We start from the raw sequence: 21,605 nt of genomic DNA, 5'->3' as shown, positions 1-21,605 counted from the left end.
GATTGTAAATTTTCTTTACACATCTTTGCCTAGTTTTACTTATCGTGCAAGGCATAACTTAGTTTTATAATTAAAATTTTAATTTAAAAAACACAAACCTTGTTCTCAGGAAAAGTGTATAGTGTTTATAGTTGCTTTTCGGATCTCCTCTTGCTAGAATTTGTTAGACCTGATATCACAGTGAAATTGAAAAGGACTCAGTTTATTCCTCCTGAGTCCAAAGTGCTTTCAAACAAAAGCATATAACCTGCACTTGCCCTTTTACTGGCACGTGATAGAAAATCAGGGTGGTTCCTCAAAGCAAAATGGGGAAGTGGATTCTAGACAAAAAAAAAAAAAAAAAAAAAAGAAATATTAACTTCAATATCAGTGAAAACAAGGTGGGGGCCGGGAAAGGAAAGGAAAAGAGAAAAGGAACTGCGGGAGAGCTAATCCAGGAGCTCTAAGGCTCCCTGCGGGTCTCAGACACTGCATTTATAATCCTCTCACTCTTACGTGAGCAGCTTCACTTCTACTGCCCCCTTGGCCGTCAGTGTGAGTAATGTTGCACTTCCTCCTAATATTTGCTCTCAGTCAACAGCACAGTAATGTGTGTTTGGTGAATTTGTTTTTGCTTTCTCTCCCCAGTACGTTGGTTCACATAACCTTCCCCCTAGTAACTGGGAAGAGCAGATTCAGGGGATGTACAGTTAATGTAGTTTCTTTTTTTTAATTTACTTTAATTTACAAACAAATCCAACTCTATTCACTATTAAGTACAGTAGGCGTTCACATTTGTTCAAAGCAAATGTTTTGACGTCTTTTATTCCCAAACTGTCTTTAGTAGGAAGTTTGAATCACTGGCGAGTCTTCATGACCACCCATGCAGGAGCCCTCTGAATATAGGAAATTTATTTTAATTTATTGCCATTAAAAATTACAAATTTTCTTTGAATAATTGAAAACATCAATTTCAAAAATTCTTATAATTTACAACTATATTCTCAAAGAAGTCATTCTCCGAATCAAATTTGAGGTGTTTTTTTTTTTTTAATTTTTATCCAACAGGGTCATCCATCACTCGTGAAAGCTCTGTCCTGCCTCTATGAAAAGCTTTATCAACATCCAATTGATGCAAATAAAGAGATCCTTGTGACAGTGGGAGCATATGGATCTCTTTTTAGTGCCATTCAAGGACTAATTGATGAGGGAGATGAAGTAAGTATGTTAATATTTTCATAGTACCTCTATTAGTAATAGTCATTTGTCCAACCTTTGAATCTTTTATTCTACATTCTTTTTTATTTTTAATTATTCTTGACATTGAATACATATACAGTAAGATCCCCAAATCTGAATGTACAGATGAATTAATTTCTATTCACGACAACCAGATGAAGATAAAGTACATTTCCAGCACCCAGAAGGCTTCTTTGTGCCCCTTACTCTCTGCCTTCTATCACAGGTTCATTTTAACTGCTCTTTTACTTTACATAAATAGAATCCTACAGTATCATTTTTATATAATCACATTTTTGGGTCTGATTTCCATCATTTATCATTATGTCTATGAGATTCATCTATTTTATTGCATGTAATTTATTCTTATTTTTATACCCTATTTAAAAGTAAGTAGAAACCAGGCATGGTGGCTCACACCTGTAATCCTAGCACTCTGGGAGGATTGTGTGAGCTTAGGAGTTTGAGACCAGCCTGAGCAAGAATGAGACTCCATCTCTAAAAACAGCATGGTGGCAGGGGCCTGTAGTCCCAGCTACCCAGAGAGGCTGAGACAAGAGAATCACTTGAGCCTAAGAGTTTGAGGTTGCTGTGAGCTATGATACCAAAGCACTTGACCAAGGGCAACAAAGTGAGACTCTGGTCTCAAAAAAAAAAAAAAAAAAAAAGTAGAAAGGGGTGGGGCTGGCATTGAAGGGGAAAAGAACCTTTTGTTTTCATTGCTAAAATAACCTTTAATCTGAACTTAATCAACAAGTATTTGATCAATGCCTTTTTGTGCCCAGTATCATGTTAGCAATGCAATGTGAGGATATATAACAAGAAGAATAAGTGATTTCTGCATTGTAGTCCTGTGATATAAAACCAACTTGGGCACCTACCTCACTCCTCTCTACCCCTACCTCCCCATGATTATTCCAATGTACCTGCTTTTTAATATTTTTGACCTCTTCCATTTATTCAGAAATTACTGAACATGACCTGTATGATAGCTATCTGGAGAGAGAAAATTTTTAAAAGATGGTTTCTATGTAGGAGGAGTTCTCTGTCCAGTAGAGGAGATAGCCTCGGAGACAGAGTAAAAGGAATGTTATATGTCAGTCAATAGTGGAGGATGTATAATTTATGGTCATGACAAAAGGAAGAGGTGATCGGCTCTGCTAAGGTCTGGAAATGCTTTTAAATTATTATAGTGCTTCATACCAAAGAGCATGACAGTGTTCTCTCTCCTTACAGTCTGCTTCTGTCGCTGTCTGATAGATCACTTATATTCTAGATTCTATTTCTAATTTGAAATATAAAGAAATTCTTCCTGATTTTGACTGAAACATCCATTTCAAACATGCATTTGAAAATGCAATGGCCACTCTCCTCAGATAAATCTGCCTGTGAACATATAAAATTTTATACACGGTTTCAAGTGCCCCAACTTTAAGCTCATCCATAGATCTTTAGAGACCAAGGGCTCCAATTAAAACTCCGTGGACAAGTTCATCTCCAAGACCTCTTCCTCCGGATGTTATCCTTTCTCTTTGCTGCATCGCAGCACCTCCTACATAGTAGGTACAAGATATATTCATGAAATGGATTTCATGGGTGCTATGTCATGTTCTTATTGGCTTTTATTTCAGGTCATAATAATAGTACCTTTCTACGACTGCTATGAGCCCATGGTGAGAATGGCTGGAGCAACACCTGTTTTTATTCCCCTTAGATCTGTAAGTTTGCCAATGTGATTCCTATGCTTTAAGAAGTTTGGAAAATACCAGTTACTTTATCACTACTAAAGTTTCTACTTTCGTTGAAGATTTATTGTGTATCTCCATTTGTCTAGTTGTCTTTTTAAAATCTTTTCAAAATAACTAAGCCACTACAGTGAGTCACAGAATCTTCTATTAATCTTATAGCAGCAGACATGTTAACCATAGTTACAGCTGGCGCCTATGAAGATGGGCACTTTAACAGCTGTTAAAATTGACAGGTTCATTTTTTTCATTTAACAGGTGTGAGCCTGAGACATACGTCCTTTGAGGCTCTCAAGGCAAAACTAAAGCCTTGCTACTTCTGTTTATGTTCTTTGCTAGTCATTTACTCACTTACCTTTGCCTTGCCTTTCTCTATTTTTTTTTCCCCATTAGGTTATTTATTAGTAAGACAGCAAACATGAACTAATTAAATCACATCTTCATTCTTCACACTTAGAAACCTGTCGATGGAAAAAAATGGTCTAGTTCTGACTGGACATTAGATCCTCAAGAACTGGAAAGTAAATTTAATTCCAAAACCAAAGCTATCATACTAAATACTCCACATAACCCCCTTGGCAAGGTAAGCATGTCTTCTCTTTCTTCATGCAGTTCTCTGACCCATGGTTCTCCCATGTGTTGGGTAATAATTGGCTGTGCTTTTTTTTAATACGTGTAGGTGTATACCAAAGAGGAACTGCAAATAATTGCTGACCTTTGCATCAAATATGACACACTTTGCATCAGTGATGAGGTTTATGAATGGCTTGTATATTCTGGACATAAGCATTTTAAAATAGGTACTGATTATTACATAGAGTCATGAATCTAAATGTGTTTGGGCACCTGTGGAAAAACTGATTGGAAATTATCCCAAACCAGCTTTAAGATAGTCTATGTAAAGGGTGTTTGTGTGAGTGTTGAAAAATAGTATTTGAATGAATGATGCTTGCTTGAGTGAATTGATGAACAGCTTGAAAAACAAATAGCACAAATTCAAGGGAATTGATTTTGGATCATCATAATATAAAACTAAGAAACCAGACAAGTAGTTGGCCTATATCCCTGGCTTTTTTGTAGGACTCCAGCTAGCAAGTATTTGGTACTTAAGACACACGGGGCTTACTCATTCCTGAAGAGGCTCAGGAATGTTCGTGCTGAACAAGGTACCGAAATGCCAGGTCAACAGGGAGAAATTACAGGGGCAGTGAGGTATTGCTGCTCAGCCCTTGCCTCAGAGATGGGCAGAATAAAGGGGTCTGAACAACAGTCATAACTGCAACTAACACTGTGCCATAGAATTACTGTGTTGACATGCAGACACTACAAGCACGGAACACAGGTGGCCACATGAGCCAGCCTGGAACACTGCCTCCTCAAACCACTGATGCTCCTGCCCAGGAAATAATTTTGCTCCTTGAAATTATTAAATCTGGTTGGGTGCAGTGGCGTAAGCCTGTAATCATAGCACTCTAGGAGGCCAAGACGTGAGGTTCCCTTGAGCTCAGGAGTTCAAGGCCACCCTGAGCAAAAGAGAGACCCTGTCTCTACTAAAAATTGAAACATTAGCCAGATGTTGTGGTTAGGGCCTGTAGTCCCAGCTACTAAGGAGGCTGAGGCAGGAGGGTCACTTGAACCTAGGAGTTTGAAGTTGCTGTGAGCTAAGCTGATACCACAGCACTCTAGCCTGTCTCAAAAAAAAGAAAAGAAAAGAAATTACTAAATTTATTTTATATGTTATTTGAGGCAACATTCCAGCGTTATAGTGTTTTTAGCTATGTTTTTATTAAAGATACATCATCTAAAGAAAAGGCCTACTGAAATAACCATACTACACTAATCATACATTTATTTTCATTGAGTGTATGTATCTTTGTTATATTTTTAGTTTATACTGAATGTACATTGATTGGACTTTTTTTTTCTGTGCAGCCACTTTTCCAGGAATGTGGGAGAGAACAGTAACAATAGGAAGTGCTGGGAAGACCTTCAGTGTCACTGGCTGGAAGGTAAGATGAGTACAAATCTAATTGCTTAGAAGTCAGCATCTATATATTTTTTGGAGAATGTTTTGTGTTTTTGTTTTTTTTTTATTGTTGGGGATTCATTGAGGGTACAAGAAAGGTTACACTAAGTGCCTTTGTTAGGTAAAGACCCTTTTACAATCATGTCTTCTCCCCAAAAGGTGTGGCACACACCAAGATGTTTTGTGTTTTAAATGCGTATATGTTCAGTTTATGCAGACGTTTATACTTAATGATCCTTTGTTCATTGATTGAGTTATTCAGCTTTCATGTTGAGCTTTATCCTTTTTGAGACCTACTTATTTCTTTAAAAGTAAGAAAAATCGGATAATTTTTCGTTTTATATGATCAAATAGTGACTTTTTGTTTTGCAAAAAATGTTCAAATACTCTAAATGAATATTAAAGGAAGAAAAACAGACTGGGTATGGTGGCTCACGTCTGTAATCCTAATACTCTGGGAGGCCGAGTCAGGTGGATTGCTTGAGCCCAGGAGTTTGAGGTTGCAATGAACAATGATGGCACCACTGTACTCTCTAGCCAGGGCAGTAGAGTGAGAGTCTGTCTTAAAGAGGAAAGAAAAAAATATATATACATATGTATATACACACACACTAGATCCTCTGTAAGTTACCAAGCTGGTCGACATAAGGAACCAGGCCTACTGTACTGATATGTACATGTGGTGCATGTCCAGTCTATAAAAATTAGGTCAACTTAAGGAGGTGGTAAATGTAGGAAGAGGGTCAACTAGGGAGGTTCTACTGTATATATCAATACATATAATTTTAAAGATGTATTTTTTTATATATGGAAGAAAAATAATAATAGCTAATAGTTTGGCACTTACTATGTGTCAGACTCCAAAGGTTTTACCTTTACTAGTTTCTGGCATTCTTCAAACCACATTACAAGGTGGGTACGAGTACTGTATTTGTTGCACAGATGATAAAGCTAAAGTGCAGAGAAGTTAAGTGACTGGCCTGAGATTCCACTGCAAATGAGTCCAAGCTGAGACAGGTAGTGGCCCCGGAACCCACGCACGTAACCACGGTATTATTTATTACAATAACAGTGTATCCTGCTGAAACTCAACTCTCTTCCAGCCTCACCTCTCCTGAACATGGCTAAGAAGCAGGGAGGAGCAAAAATGAGGCCTGCAGAACCGAAAATCTATGTGTTTTGATTATGGCAGAGTCCCTTACGCCCTCCTTCAGAGTTACTTTTATCTGAAATTCAAACAAACTTTGTTACCAGTCTTTAGTCCTGTAGAATATCAGAACTAGCAAATCAGAAGAAGAGAAAAGGCTAAAAATGATTGCAGGTTGTGTGTACCGCCTGAAGACTGGGCTGCATCACGCCAGCTGGAAACTTTTCCATCAAAAGAACAGCAATGAGGCTTCCTTCGCTGGAATGGGCAAGGTGTCTCCTGTTCTCCTTCCCGTCCGCACGGGATTTCGGCTTGGGAGAAGGGGCCAGGGTCGGAGAAGGCGAGAAGATGGCCGAGTCCATCCTCCTGCCCGAGACCGACTCAGGGAGGGCGACGATAGGGCCCCAATTCCGGAATTTGAGGGCTTTGTTTCTGAAGGGGAGCACTTCTAAGATGCATCGCGGACGTGTGACACTTTTATTATTTAAAGATGTGAAAAATGCAGGAGATTTGACGGGAAAGGCCATGGAAGGCACCACGGATGGTGCACTGGTAAATCCATTTCAGATACTTGTGGCCTCAAACAAAGCAGTTCACCTCTACAGACTGGGAAATTGAAGACAAGGCCTCTATCTACTGAAATTATTTCCAACCTTTCCCCAGATAACAATATTTCATAGGCTTTGAAAAAATTTGGTATCTCAGCCAATGATACCTCAATTTAAATTGTTTACATTGAAGAGGGAGAAAAACAAATAAATCACAAAAACCTAGTATCTCAAGGAGGTCATCAGATTTCTCTGGGAGATCATCCTGAAATAACAAATATTACAGAAGTTAAAAAGATAAATAAACTTTCTTCACAAGAAGAATATGTTAGAACATAATTGGATAGTATCATTTGTAAAATGTCAACAAAAGACATTTTGTGAAATGTTGGAAATAATAACAGAAATTTCAGCATTAAACCATTGATTTATGTATAATTAGGATAAAAATTGCAAACACTTCGTGAAAAAAAAAATGGCTAAGCAGTGAAATGGCTCTGAGTCCTAATACCTTACTACTTTCATAATGTGAATATTTTAGAATTGCTTTTAAGTTTAACTACTCTCTCCAATTTGGTGGGTATAATTGGATTACTTTTTGAAATCTTCTTTTGTCTTTTCCTTTCCTAGCTTGGCTGGTCCATTGGTCCTAATCATTTGATAAAACATTTACAGACAGTTCAACAAAACACCATTTATACTTGTGCCACTCCTTTACAGGTAGGTGTTACAGTAACTGGGGGTTGAAGTGTGGGGAAAGTCTTACTTTTAGATTGCACGTGTGAATTGACTTAGTTCTCTTTATGTCTTTGTTTAGCAGGGCTTTCTAATATAATTTGGGATTTCACGAGCAGACATATATTCGCTATCAGGAATAGTTGTTTTTTTCATACACACACGTGACCACACAAGTTTTACCTTTGGACAGTCATGCAGTGCTGGTGACACTACAAAGTGCTTCAAACTATGGAGGACAGTGGCCGCACCAAGCAAAATTACAGTTGTGCTAGCAGCAGCTTATCTTCTGAGAATGTACCTTAAAGCAATTATCTGCACATGTAAGAAGTTATGTATGTACATGACTATTCCTTGCAGATGATTGGAGATAGTCTGTTATCCATCTAGGCAATTAGTTAAATAAACCAGGACTATCCAAATACTAAAATGTTATATGACTGAAATTACCATAGAATTAGTGACTTAAAACACCACAGATTGTGCTACAGTTCTACCGCTCAGAAGTGTGAAATGGTTCTTAAAGGGCTAAGCTTAAGATGTCAGCCTTGCTGTGTTTTTTTCTGGAGCCTCTTCTTTGCCTTTTCTAGCTTCTGGGGGTTGCCTGCATTCTTTGACTTGTTATATCACTCCAACCTCAGTCAACACACCTCCTCCTGTGACTTTAACTCTCCTACCTCCCTATTTCCCTTATAAGGACCCTGAAATAATATTAGGCCTCCTGGATAATCTCCCTATCCCAAGGTCTTTAATTTAAATCACATCTGTGAAGTTCCTTTTGCCATGTAAGGTAACATATTTGCAGATTCCCCATTTCAAGACATGGACATCTTTGGGGGGCCATTATTCTATGTGGCTCAGTCGGTAAGGCGCCGGCCCCATATACCGAGGGTGGCGGGTTCAAACCCGTCCCCGGCCAAACTGCAACCAAAAAATAGCCGGGCGTTGTGGCGGGCGCCTGTAGTCCCAGCTACTCGGGAGGCTGAGGCAAGAATCACTTAAGCCCAGGAGTTGGAGGTTGCTGTGAGCTGTGTGAGGCCACAGCACTCTACCGAGGGCCATAAAGTGAGACTCTGTCTCTACAAAAATAAATAAATAAATAAATAAAATTAAATTAAAAAAAAAAAAAAGAAAAAGAAAAAAAATGAGGAAACTCTTCAATTGCTGATATGGAAATATTTCCAGAATATAACATAAAGGAAAAAAGCAAATTACAGAGCAGAATACATTTATGCTACATTTGGTATAAGAAAGGGGGAACTGGTTATATTTTTTTGAAGGATCCATAAGAAACTAGTAAACGTGGCTATGTGTAGGGTAGGTAAAATCAACAGAAAGAGAGAAAGATAGGTTGAAGACTTTTTTTTTTGAGACAGAGTCTCACTATGTTGCCCTCAAATGTGTCTTTTTTATGTATCTTTTTGTATTTTAAAGCAGTATTAAAATGTTTAATATTTTATGTTTGTATATGTTTATAGGAACAAGGATCTGTTTTCCACAAATCTGTGAATAATCAAAAGACTGAAAAAATGTCACTCTTCTAGAAGGCAGTTCAAATAGCAAAAGAGTGAAATGTACTAGCCATAGACAACTTGATTTTTTTTTTTTTTTTTGCTTTCTGTCAACAAAACCTACTGAATGAGAAAAGAATTCTTACTTTACTTTGTTTAGTGATTCTCTAATCCACGATAAACACTAGTTCTGATGTTTGGTTTTATTATATATTAAACTCATTTCATCCTCTCAAAATAAAGCCATTCACTTATTCAACAAATGTTTACTTAGTATTGGAGATAAGGCAGACAAAAATTCTTGCCTTCATGGAGCTTACAACCTAGTGGGGGGAACATAGATAATAAATATTTTAAAACATGTCAGATGTTGATAGATATGAAGAAGGAAAAAAAGCAGTGAAGAAGAAAGATATAACGTGCCATGGGGTGGGGAGGGCAATATACAATGATAAATAGGGTGATTTTTTTTTTTTAGAGACAAGAGTCTCACTATGGTCGCCCTTGGTAGAGTGCTGTGGCGTCACAGCTCACAGCAACCTCAAACTCTTGGGCTTAAGTGATTCTCTTGCCTCAGCCTCCCAAGTAGCTGGGACTACAGACACCTGTCACAACGCCTGGCTATTTTTTTTGTTGTCGTTGTAGTTGTTATTGTTGTTTACCAGGCCTAGGCCGGGTTTGGTATATGTGGTTGGCACCCTAGTTGCTGAGCTACAGGCACAGAGCCAAACAGGGCACTGAGGGGCTTCTTAGTGCTTTTTTAAAAGCACTTAGGGCTTTTTAAAAGCTTCCCTGGGATGGTGACATTTAAGCGATGAACTAAGGCAGGTTACACAGTCACATGGTTACCTGGAGGAGACGCCCTAGACTGATACAACACCTAGTGCAAAGGTGAAGTAGTAGGTAGCCAAGCTGGCATGTGCATCTCAGAGAACAGACCAGAAGCTGGAATGGGATGAGCAGGGGCAAAGAGGAGGAGGACCTAAGATCAGAGAGGTAGGTGGGAGTCAGATCCAGAGGGACCTAAGATCAGAGAGGTAGGTGGGAGTCAGATCCAGAGGGACCTAAGATCAGAGAGGTAGGTGGGAGTCAGATCCAGAGGGACCTAAGATCAGAGAGGTAGGTGGGAGTCAGATCCAGAGGGACCTAAGATCAGAGAGGTAGGTGGGAGTCAGATCCAGAGGGACCTAAGATCAGAGAGGTAGGTGGGAGTCAGATCCAGAGGGACCTAAGATCAGAGAGGTAGGTGGGAGTCAGATCCAGAGGGACCTAAGATCAGAGAAGTAGGTGGGAGTCAGATCCAGAGGGACCTAAGATCAGAGAGGTAGGTGGGAGTCAGATCCAGAGGGACCTAAGATCAGAGAAGTAGGTGGGAGTCAGATCCAGAGGGACCTAAGATTAGAGAAGTAGGTGGGAGTCAGATCCAGAGGGACCTAAGATTAGAGAAGTAGGTGGGAGTCAGATCCAGAGGGACCGTGTGTCACTGGAAGGACCAAGTGAGACAGGAAGACAGCAGTCTGGAGCACAGGAATGACATGGTCCATCTGGTGCTGTCAAAGGAACTCTGGCTGCTTTGTTGAGGGAGAAGGCTGTTGCAGCGATCTAGAAGAGAGTTGCCAGTGGATGGAACCAATATGGGGATGGCAGAAGTGGCAAAAAGTGATTAGACTCTTAGTGTATTTTGAAAATAGAGCTAACAGTCAGTGTGTGTCAATGGATTACATATTGGGTATGAGAAAGAGAGGAGGCCAGCGTAATGCTAGTTAAGATGGACGCTCATGTCTTCTGGACGTGGAATTTTCTAGGGCAATATCTCCTTCTATAGTGAGTGAACAAATTGCTGAGGAAAAGAAAGATACAGCTAAGAATCTAGAGCATCTTTTTTCTGGACCATCTGATGCCTCATTTAGACCACTTGCACAGTTTTGTCCTCAGACTACCATGCTTAGTTCCAGGGGAACCACATTTTTCCAGGCTGATGCAGTTAATCCTTATTTGTCTAAGAGTTTTTTAGTACTGGGGAATTAGTAATAATTCTGTTTTACTGCTGAATTCTTTTGGCATGAAGGTTTCTATATGACCTTCCGCCACCCCAAAGTCTCATCTCTTGCCACATTTGTTTCCCTTATACCCTTCAGCCACACTGAGAAGCCCCTCGGTTCTTCCAATAGAACAAATCCTGTCCTGCCATTTTTGTTTTTTTTTTGTCTCCTCTCTTTCCCTCCTTCCAATGTACACTACTGGAAACCTCAGAAGGCAAGGACCATGTTTATGTTGTTGACTGTTACATCCACAGCACTGATCAGGATGTTAGGGATAACATAGGTACTCAACATACATCTACAAAGTCAGTTAGTGTATTCTTTGGTTCTTTATATCTCTTGCTTCGGGATTAATTTCCTCAGCATTTGACTACTTGGCACTGTTCCTCTCTCTCTCATCTATTCCAAGTTCTTAACCATCTGCCTGGAATTCCTGCTTAGCTCTGAGCAGCATCCTTTCTAAGTTGCCCTGGTTCACACTTGCCCGTCTGCTTGTCCAGGTCCTTGTGTTTACACACGCCCTGATTCTGACCTGTTGACCTATTCCTGGCCTGTTACCTTCTCAGACACCTGCCTGATCCTCAGCGTCTTAGCTGGTCTCGCTGCTATAACAAAATACCGTATACTGAGCAGCTCAGAAACAACAGGAACCCATTCCTCACAGTTCTGGATGCTGGAAAATACAAGGTCAAGGCACCAGCAAATCCACTGCCTGGTGGAGCCTCCTTTTTCTGTGTTCTCACATGAAGAGCCAGCTCTCTTTTGTAAGGGCATTGATCCCATTCCAGGGGGATTACCTGCCCTAATTACCTCTCAAAGGCCCCACCCCCAATACCATTTCCTGGGCTTTAGGATTTCAATGTATGAGTTTTGAGGGGACATAAACATTCAGTCCACTGCACTCATCAACCCCGGCTTTGTCCTCGGCCCATTTCTCTTCCGGCTCTTCTGACTTGCATAAAGACTGACTCAGGAGTCACTTCACCTGCTCCAGAAACTCCTTTCTGATCTCTGTTGCACTTAGACCACCTTCCTGGCCTAGGAATGATTATGTCAACGATTTACACCTATAAGACATGAAAGAGCTGTGTTTCCTCCTCTACCTGTGGGTAAGCTTTCATTTCCACCATGTCCACCAAGGTAATGGGGAAAACTGGCTACTTCATCCCCTCTCTGCCCATTTTTCTGACTTAGATTTAGCAAGTCATTCTATAGCTCACCTCATAGAAAATATCTTAAGTCTTTTTGTTCCCAAGTAAGTTATCTTTACATAATAATACCCCTTTTTCTTTTCTTTCTTTTTTTTTGTTTTTTTTGAGACAGAGTCTCACTCACCCTGGGTAGAGTGCTGTGGCATCATAGCTCACAGCAACTTCAAACTCTCAGGCTCAAGTGATCCTTCTGCCTCAGCCTCCTGAGTAGCTGGGACTACAGGCACCAGGCACAATACCCAGCTACTTTTTCTATTTATTTAATAGAGATGGGGTCTTGCTCTGGCTCAGGCTGGTCTCCATCTCCTGAGCTCAGACGATCCACCTGCCTCAGCCTCCCAGAGTGCTAGAATTACAGGCATGAATCACTGTGCCAGCCTCTTTTTCAGTTTGGATTTTCATGACTCATTCTTAGTCCTTCACATTAAACTCAATCATTTAGCTGTAACTGATTCCTCCATTAATCTCTAGAGTTTATAGGTTTATATTAACTAAACTGTAATTTCCTGAGTGAACTTTTTGCCAGTAATGTTACTCAAGTAATCTTTACTTATTATACCAATAAACTAAGCAATAAGTAACATTGGCCACATTTCCTTTCCATATTTTTCAATCTTAACATACAGGAAGCCTTGGCTCAAGCTTTTTGGATTGACATCAAGCGCATGGATGACCCAGAGTGTTACTTTAATTCTTTGCCAAAAGAGTTAGAAGTAAAAAGAGATCGGATCGTTCGTTTACTTGAAAGCGTTGGCCTAAAACCCATAGTTCCTGATGGAGGATATTTCATCATCGCTGACGTGTCTTTGCTAGGTTTGTAAAGGTTTTCATTATTTCAAATGTATAGAAGCTTATGTGTGAAGCAGAATTATGGAGGAAAGATTGGTGTCAAAGCCATAGAAGAATTTTATCTGTAGAAAAGGGTGAATTTTCACAACGTTGATGTTTTTCCACAGTTATCTTCACTTTTATATCTTTCAGCTGTTGCTAAATGGTTACGAGTTAGTGTTGCTCTAGGTGTTCTATTAAACATAGAATTTGCTGTCGTTCTGTTCTGGTGTGTAATTTAAAACACAGGTACATGAAATTGTGCATATGATAATATATGCACAAATAACCTATGTGTAATACACTTTTTAGTAAAAATTTAGCTTCCTGTTCACTTGAAAAACATACGATTTTGCTAGAAAAACTAGAAAATTTGAGACCATCTGTGAATATTTGCTTTTTTTGGGGGGGTGGAGGGGAGAGACAGAGTCTCACTTTATCGCCCTGGTAGAGTGCCGTGGCATCACACAGCTCACAGCAACCTCTAACTCCTGGGCTTAGGTGATTCTCTTGCCTCAGCCTCCCAAGTAGCTGGGAGTACAGGCACCCGCCACAACGCCTGGCTATTTTTTTGTTGCAGTTTGGCCGGGGCCGGGTTTGAACCCACCACCTTCAGTATATGGGACTGGCACCCTACCCACTGAGCCACAGGTGCTGCCCAATATTTGCCATTTATAATATACTGAAATGATGTAAACAAGGAGAATGACTTTATTAAGGCTCTACTATGTGCCAGGCACTCAAGTACCCTTTTGAAGAAAACATTAAGCTTTATTTTTGTAGACAAGAAAATTTAGAATATTTTAAATAACTTGCCTAAAGTCACACAGCTGGATTCGAAATAGTTCTGTCTCCAAAAAGCAAGGGTCTTTGTGATACCTAAAGCTGTTATATGTCTTTCTGACCTGCCACACAAACCTAAGGTTAGAAGCCAATAGTGTTTTATATGTAACTTACTTTTCTTGAAAGACAAAACTATTAATAATAGTAAACCTTAAGGCCTAATTTGTTCTGACAGAAATAGCCATTCTAAGTATAGTTTTAAATGTTTTAAAATATTGTGACAATAAAGTTACATGCCAAAGAACTTGAAATAGTGAAGTGTTTTGGCCAGGTGAGTTGGCTCACTCCTGGAATCCCAGCATTCTAGGAGGCCAAGGTGGGTGGATTACTTGAGCTCAGGAGTTTGAGACCAGCCTAAGCAAGAGTGAGACCCCATCTCTACTAAAACTAGAAAAACTAGCCCAGCTTGGTGGCAGGCACCTATAGTCCCAGCTACTTGAGACGCTAAAGGCAAGAGGATCTCTTGAGCCCAAGAGTTTGATGTTGCTGTGCATTATGATTCTATGGCACTCAACCCAGGAAGAGTAAGATTCTATTTCAAAAATAAAATAAACAGAAAAAGAAAGGATTGTAACTACTGCCCAGAATTGTGGGGACAAGTAAATGAGAGGATCATGTAAGGTGCTTAACAAGCAGTAAGCATATGGTGTTATACTATTAAGCATTATTATATGGAAATTGTACATTCTCCTAAAAGCATAGAGGGGATAAAATCATTAGGTAAAAATACACGAAGACTTTGTTTTAAAAGCACAGGTGACATTTTCTTCAGTGTCAAGGCTTTTACACACAGAATTTGAAAAGAACCAGTAGTATTTTGTAAATAAGAGAAAACAGTAAGATACCTACCTCAATTTGTTTTGAGCAATAAATAATTTATAAAATTTTATTGATTGCAAAAGTCATCAAAATTATTTGCTTTGGGACATTCAAAAAGACCCAAAAGTACAAGTCAATAAAGCTGAAACAATATGAAATGTGACTGCTGAAACTGAAGGCCAGAGAAATATTTTGCCCAGGCTTTTTTTTTTTTTTAAAGCATAACAAAATAATTTAACCAAAGCTTTACATGATACAGGAGGCTTTTTGTTTTTGTTTGTTTGTTTGTTGTTTGTTTTGGTTTGTGTGCGTGTGTGTGTGTTTTAGACAGAGTCTCACTCTGTCACCCTGGGGAGAATGTCATGGCATCATCATGGCTCACAGTAACCTCAATCTCCTAGGCACAGTGTTACTGTTGCCTCAGCCTCCCAAGTAGCTGTGACTACAGGCGCCCACCACAACTCTCAGCTAATTTTTCTCTTTTTAGTAGACAGGGTCTCCCTCTTGCTCAGGTTGGTCTCCAGTTCCTGAGCTCAAGCAATCCACCTGCCTGGCCCTCTCAGAGTCTTAGGATGACAGCAGTGAGCCACCACATCAGGCTTCCTTGCCCATACTTTACAGCAAGATTGAGGCCAAAGACAAGACTAGTAATGCATAGTTTCAGTTTTTCTCTAAATCCAAAATTTTAACAACATAATACATAGAAGCAAGAGATAAAAAATAAGGACATTTAGAAGATCCAAACAGACATTCTTTATTTATAAAAAATGAACAATATTAACTTATCCATTTAAAACATATGCTTTTTATTACTTATGTGCTAGACACTGACATAAGGGTTAGGGATTTATGAGGTTATAAAATAGACATTTTATCTTGGTGGAGTTTACAATCTAATGAATGGCTATTCGGAGATGTAATTGTCAGTGATGAATACTTTATAAACAATTTACTTTTTTTTTTTTTTTTTTTTTTCCAGTTTCTGGCCAGGGCTGGGTTTGAACCTGCCACCTCTGGCATATGGGGCCAGCGCCCCACCTCTTTGAGCCACAGGCGCCGCCCATAAACAATTTACTTTTTATTTCCTTAATGATCATAAAGTCTTATTTCTAGATGGAAAGGCAATATTCTTCCTTCCTTCTCCCTTCCTACTCTCTTCCTGTGCTCAGAATAGCACGTAGAAGCATGAACAATCAGACATAGGGTGGGTGCTGCCTTAGCAAATCAGCAAAGCTTCTCGTGAAGTCCTCACTTCCCACCCCACCATCCAGCAGGAGACTCGAACATACTCTGTGAATATCCTCTGAGAAAATTTTCAACCAGTCTATAATTTAAATTAAAAGAAAATTTTGAATCTTGATAGACATAAATGAAATACATTTGCCTCGGGTAGAATTTATAGGTCACCTAATTTTCATTACTGTTTTAGAAGCAGACCTCTCTGATATGACAGACAATGAACATTATGACTATAAATTTGTGAAATGGATGACTAAAAATAAGGTAATATTTGTTGGCTTTTGCAATATTGTGTTACATTTCATAGTTAATTGATGAAAGAAATCTCACATGCTTTGGAAAACAATAAACGTAGTTTTGTTACATGACATCCCACTTGTGGCTTTTGGGGGACTCTTAAAAATAATTTTCTCTTTGGAAATTGTTGTGACTAATCTATTCATTTCTAATGTCTATAGCCTCAAAATTAATACAAGGGTGTCCAAAACATGGATACATATTTTATAAGAGCCTTTGTTGGAAGTAAAATTGATCATTCCCCAAAAGTATACAAAATGCAGGTAAATGGATGTGCGTGGCATGTCTGGGTATATTCTAGGTACACCCGACCAGTAATGGCACCTACAATTCAACTTCAAAAGTAACACATAGATAACATCTCTTAAAATGTGTGTGCATTTTTTTGGCACTCTCTGTATTTGAAGTCTAAGTAGTTTTCTCATTCTACCTTCCTATTTGTTTTTCAGAAGCTATCAGCCATCCCTGTTACAGCATTCTGTAACACAGAGACTAAATTACAGTTCGAGAAATTTGTGCGATTTTGCTTCATTAAAGTAAGTCCCCTGTTCTACTGAAAAACACATTTATAATATCTTCATTTCGATTGATAAAGCACTTTTTTTATCTTGTTGGCTAAAAATGAAGTGGAAAGGAATAAAGAATTTTAAAATAGTAGAAAAATTATAGATGTGGCAGAAAAATGAAATATGTAGAGTCTCTGAAAGAATAAATAAAAGCCAAACAAGTGGAACCTGGGAAGAATTTTATAGCTTTATTTTCAAAATGTTTCCATTTAAAAAAGAAGAAAAGACAGAAATCTAAAGATTGAAAGGAAATGCCTGGTCTCACAGTGATCAATACTGAGATACACCTTGTTTGATATATTGGACTTCAGAGATAAGTCCTTTGGCCATATGCTAAACAATAAGGTCAAGCCCTCCATGTAGGCCAGGAGAGAAGGACCCGCATGGACTCAATCTCCTTTATATCAACATTGGATATTGGAAGGTAGTGTACCAATAGCTAGAAGGCCTTAAGGAAAGTTAACATACATAACACAATGTCTTAGAAAGTCTAAAATAGGCTCGGGGCCTGTAGCTCAGCAGTTAGGGCCCCAATCACATACACCAGAGCTGGCGGGTTCGAATCCAACCCGGGTCTGCCAAACAACAATAACAACTACAACCAAAAAATAGCCAGGCATTATGGCAGGTGCCTGTGGTCCTGACTTGGGAGGCTGAGGCAAGAGAATCACGTAAGCCCAAGAGTTTGAGATTTCTGTGAGCTGTGACACTATGGCACTCTACTAAGGGTGACGTAGTAAGACTCTGTCTCAAAAAAAAAAAAAAAAGGCTAAAATAAAAGGATAGCAAGAAAAGAGAAATAAAAAGAAAACAGGTTGAATTCAGAGCAAAAGAAAAGTAAATGGAAACACAGCCCTTTATAATTTTCTAGGTCAAATTCTCAGTAGCTATCAAACTTCTGAAAGGACACTAACCTCGCTCATAATAAAAGAGATGAACATGAGAGCTGCAATAAAATTTTATTTTATCTGTTACATCACAACCAACCAAAATAAATAAATATTTCCTTGAAACATTCTCTCACGCGTTGAGTGTGGGAGTGTAATTTATAATATCTCAATGGTGGTTAGTTTGAAAACTTCCATCCAAATGTAAATTCCCATATCCCTTGACCCAACAATTCTACTTCAAGATTTTATTTCCTGTGGATTTACTTGCACATTGTGAATGATTTGTGTTCAAGGATTCTCAGTGAAGTATCATTTATAATAGCAAAAGATTGCAAATAACAAAAAGAATTACCAGGGGGTGCTGCTTGAATAAATGATGGTATATTCACACCCGTCCGTGAAGGAATGCTTCAGCTGTCCCTATAGTGGTAGAGTGCACACTGAAATCAGCAGCAGCACAGTTTGTATGGAATGCTGTCATTTTATATAAAAAGGAAAACATAGGTAGGGAGGGCGGTGCTTATAAATGCCTAGAATATCTCCAGAAGGATACCTAATAGAATCCAAAATGTTCCCTTTGGGGAGGAAAACTGAGTTACTGAAGAAGATAGGTGGGAGGCTAGCTTACTTTGAAAAAAATTTTTTAAAGATTTCATTATAAAAGTTTTAGAAACTTCTTTTCTTCTGACCCATTTCAGAGTAAGTCATTGATTTAGTTACCAATGGTGCTTAAAAAGTAAAAAATATCACCCCCAAATACTTTATTGTGTATTCTTCACAAACAAGGACATTCTCCTCCACAACTACAACTCTCAAAATCGTGAAGTTAACATTAATATATCATTCCATCTAGTCCTCATGTCCAATTCAGGTTTCACTTATGGTCCCAATAATAATGTCCTTTTTCTAACAAACAAATCAATCAATAAATTCAAGCCATAATCATGTCAATCAGTCCAGGCCAGACTCACGCACTGAATTCAGTTGTCACATCTCCTCCACCCGGGATGGTGTTGCGGTTTTCTTTGACTGTCATGATCTTTTGAAAATTGGCTCAGTCGGTAAGGCGCCGGCCCCATATACCGAAGGTGGCGGGTTCAAACCCGGCCCTGGCTGAACTGCAACCAAAAAAAAAAAATAGCCAGGCGTTGTGGCGGGCACCTGTAGTCCCAGCTACTCGGGAGGCTGAGGCAAGAGAATCGCTTAAGCCCAGGAGTTGAAGGTTGCTGTGAGCCATGTGATGCCATGACACTCTACCAAAGGCCATAAAGTGAGTCTCTGTCTCTACAAAAAAAAAAAAAAAAGAAAACTATCAGCCAATTATTTTGAAGGAAATCCCTCATTTAAAGCTGACGTTTTTTCCTAATGAGATCCAGATTATGTACTTTGGCAGGAAAGAACTGAAGTGACATCCTATTTTTTTTCCTTGCATCAGGGGGCACCCGACTTCTGTTTTTCCTACTAGTGTGTTCTGGTGATGTTAACATTAATCACTTGACTAAGATAGAGTTTGCCTTCTACTGTGAAGTTACACTTTTTCCTGGTTAAATAATATTTTGTAGTGACATACTATGAGAATATTCCAGATCTCATTAAGAAATGTATTCATTTTACCTATTCATGTGTATCATTAAGGACTCACAGATTCCTATTTTATTCTGTGGGCTGTAATTTATTACTGTTGTTACTTTGATACTCAGATTTTCCTGGATTTGGCCACTAGGAGCTCCTCTTATATCTCATATATCTTAAGTATATCTTATATATTTACATCTGTATTTATTTTTACCCAAATATTTTAAAAATCATTGCAGGGTTTATTCCAGTTTTCTCCCTCTCCATATTTGTAACGCTTTTCTTTCCTCAACAGTGGAAACCTGGCTCCCGCTATGTCACCACTGATTTAATCAGCACCTCTGTGGGGATCAGTCTCCTGTCAATGCCACTGCTACCCCCAGCCTCCCAGTCCCTCAGTAGATACCCTTTAGCCCACTCAGACTTTGCCATTTTTTGCCAGGCTGCATCCTCATGCCCTCAGGGCCTCATCACTGCATGCCAACCTGCCCTGTCACCCTCTGGCAAAGGTGCTCTCCTCTGAATTTCCAATACCCCATTACCAGGCCACCATTGTCACCCATTGCACAGAGGCTTTCCTTGCGCCTCTGGGGCTCTGACAACTATGTCAGGTGCTTGCTTCACCCCATCTGGGCCATAGTACCCTGCATGGGGCCATGCTACTATATAGGAGCCTCATTTACCCCACTGAGACGCTGACACCATGTCCCAAGTCAGGACTACCACTGCTGCCACCACCACCTCGTGCCACCCACACTGGCCACCCCACTTACTCTGCTCTGGCTGTAACATGCCCAGCCCCCTACACGGAGACACCTACTTTGCTCAGCCCCACCTATCGGCTTCCAGACCCAATCATTCTGGTAGAGAGGAAAGTGAAAGAAAAAGAAGAAGGGAAACAGAAAAGGAAGGGGAAAAGGCTGGATTTCCATTGCTTACCCTTCAGTTTAATTTTCTACCATATGTATATATTCCTATTCAAAAATAGATGGCTTATTTTTCAATGATTGTAACTGAAACTTTGAAAGGAAGGAGCAGTGTGAATGAACTAAATTTTCCTTGTTCAGAGCAAAGTACTGGTATAGTGGTTAATGTGTGAAAGTTCACAAAGAAGGAAATAGAAGCTTAAGCATATTTCTTAGATTTCAGGGGTAGCCATTAGAACTAAAATCAGAACTTGCCATAAAAGGTTATCTTGGAGGGTGGAGGGATTACTAGGAATGGGAGGGGCGGAGCAGACAAGACAAATATTTTTCATATTTAAATCTTTGCTTCATCTTGAATGCTGATATGTAAAGATAATTATTTCATTAATTTACAGAAAGACAGCACACTGGATGCTGCTGAAGAAATCATCAAAGCATGGAATGTGCCCAAGTCTTGAGACGCGCAGAGCGTGTCAGCGTTTCCATTAGATGACCTGGTATGGAGTGTCTGCTTCATGCTGCCACCTGCTGGATGCTGAAAAACACATATTTCAGCGCAGATGGCATTTAAATAAATATTTCCATTGTTTTTCTAAACAAGTTAACCCTACTCCTAAAATTATTCAAGTGTTCTATGGGTTGTTTTTTCAGTTTAAATGTATTAAAACACTTGCCACTATCGTTTTGTGAAGATGAACCTACTAGAGTTGATGAGAACTGTGAGATGCTTAACCTCTCTGTGCTTCAGTTCCCTCAGTATAAAACAGGAATAAAAATAGCACCTGCTTCATCTAAAGGTTGTTTGTGAGGATTAAATAGACCAGTGTATATAAAGCCTGGCAGACAATACCCACTCACCTGATGTTAGCCAGTTTCACTTCTCCACAGTTGTGTGAAAACTCCTAACCTCTACACCCCTCAACTCGTACATCAGCTTTGCCTACCCACCTGTACTTCCCACCCCTTCATTTGCCAATGGCCTTGAACTTTGCTCACAGTTTTGCCTGTCTATTCCAAATGCTGCAATCAATCCAAGTGGCTTCAAGATCCACATGGATAACCTAAGGCTTCCCACACCTTGACCCTCTCACCTTTAGTGATGCTCACCTCCACTCCACTTCAGCCACCCACTCCCTTGGGCACTGCCTGAGGCTTTCATCATTTAAATCTGCTTCACCTTTGGGATAAATACCCATATCACACTGTAACCACCCATCATTCCGGCTTGTGCTGGCTCACTCGCAACCAGCCTCTCTCCAAATATCACTTATTCAAATCCATTATTTTGCAAAAAATAGTCCATGGCTCACTTCCATCAGAATCAACTAAAACCCTTGTTGAAAATAGAGATTTTGGTCTTTACCCTACACCTAATGAATCTTGGGCTCCAGCCTTCCCAGGTAATTCTTATACACACTAAAGTCTGGTGATTACTGCTG

The 21,605-nt window shown here is 39.5% G+C and overlaps 1 protein-coding gene and 1 pseudogene across 10 annotated transcripts in view; both read left to right on the top strand.

Annotated features, from left to right (window-relative positions):
- The window catches only part of KYAT3 (kynurenine aminotransferase 3), a 40,946-nt gene extending 19,918 nt beyond the window's left edge, over window positions 1–21,028 (top strand). For all 10 annotated transcript variants that reach the window (XM_053591681.1, XM_053591673.1, XM_053591677.1 and 7 more), the window contains 10 exons: window positions 1,048–1,197; window positions 2,850–2,936; window positions 3,421–3,546; window positions 3,643–3,763; window positions 4,896–4,972; window positions 7,315–7,404; window positions 12,810–12,996; window positions 16,103–16,176; window positions 16,659–16,745; window positions 20,562–21,028. In XM_053591681.1, the coding sequence (XP_053447656.1) occupies window positions 1,048–1,197; window positions 2,850–2,936; window positions 3,421–3,546; window positions 3,643–3,763; window positions 4,896–4,972; window positions 7,315–7,404; window positions 12,810–12,996; window positions 16,103–16,176; window positions 16,659–16,745; window positions 20,562–20,624 (1,062 nt within the window). In that variant the 3' untranslated portion in view covers window positions 20,625–21,028. The remainder of the gene's footprint in view (window positions 1–1,047; window positions 1,198–2,849; window positions 2,937–3,420; window positions 3,547–3,642; window positions 3,764–4,895; window positions 4,973–7,314; window positions 7,405–12,809; window positions 12,997–16,102; window positions 16,177–16,658; window positions 16,746–20,561) is intronic.
- LOC128586114 (EKC/KEOPS complex subunit TPRKB-like) lies at window positions 6,004–7,068 on the top strand (annotated as a pseudogene).
- Window positions 21,029–21,605: the final 577 nt, after the last annotated feature.

This window comes from Nycticebus coucang, chromosome 5 (genome assembly GCF_027406575.1).
Source record: "Nycticebus coucang isolate mNycCou1 chromosome 5, mNycCou1.pri, whole genome shotgun sequence".
NCBI classification, from domain to species: Eukaryota; Metazoa; Chordata; class Mammalia; order Primates; family Lorisidae; genus Nycticebus; species Nycticebus coucang.
This window is presented reverse-complemented; position numbering and strand designations above follow the sequence as displayed.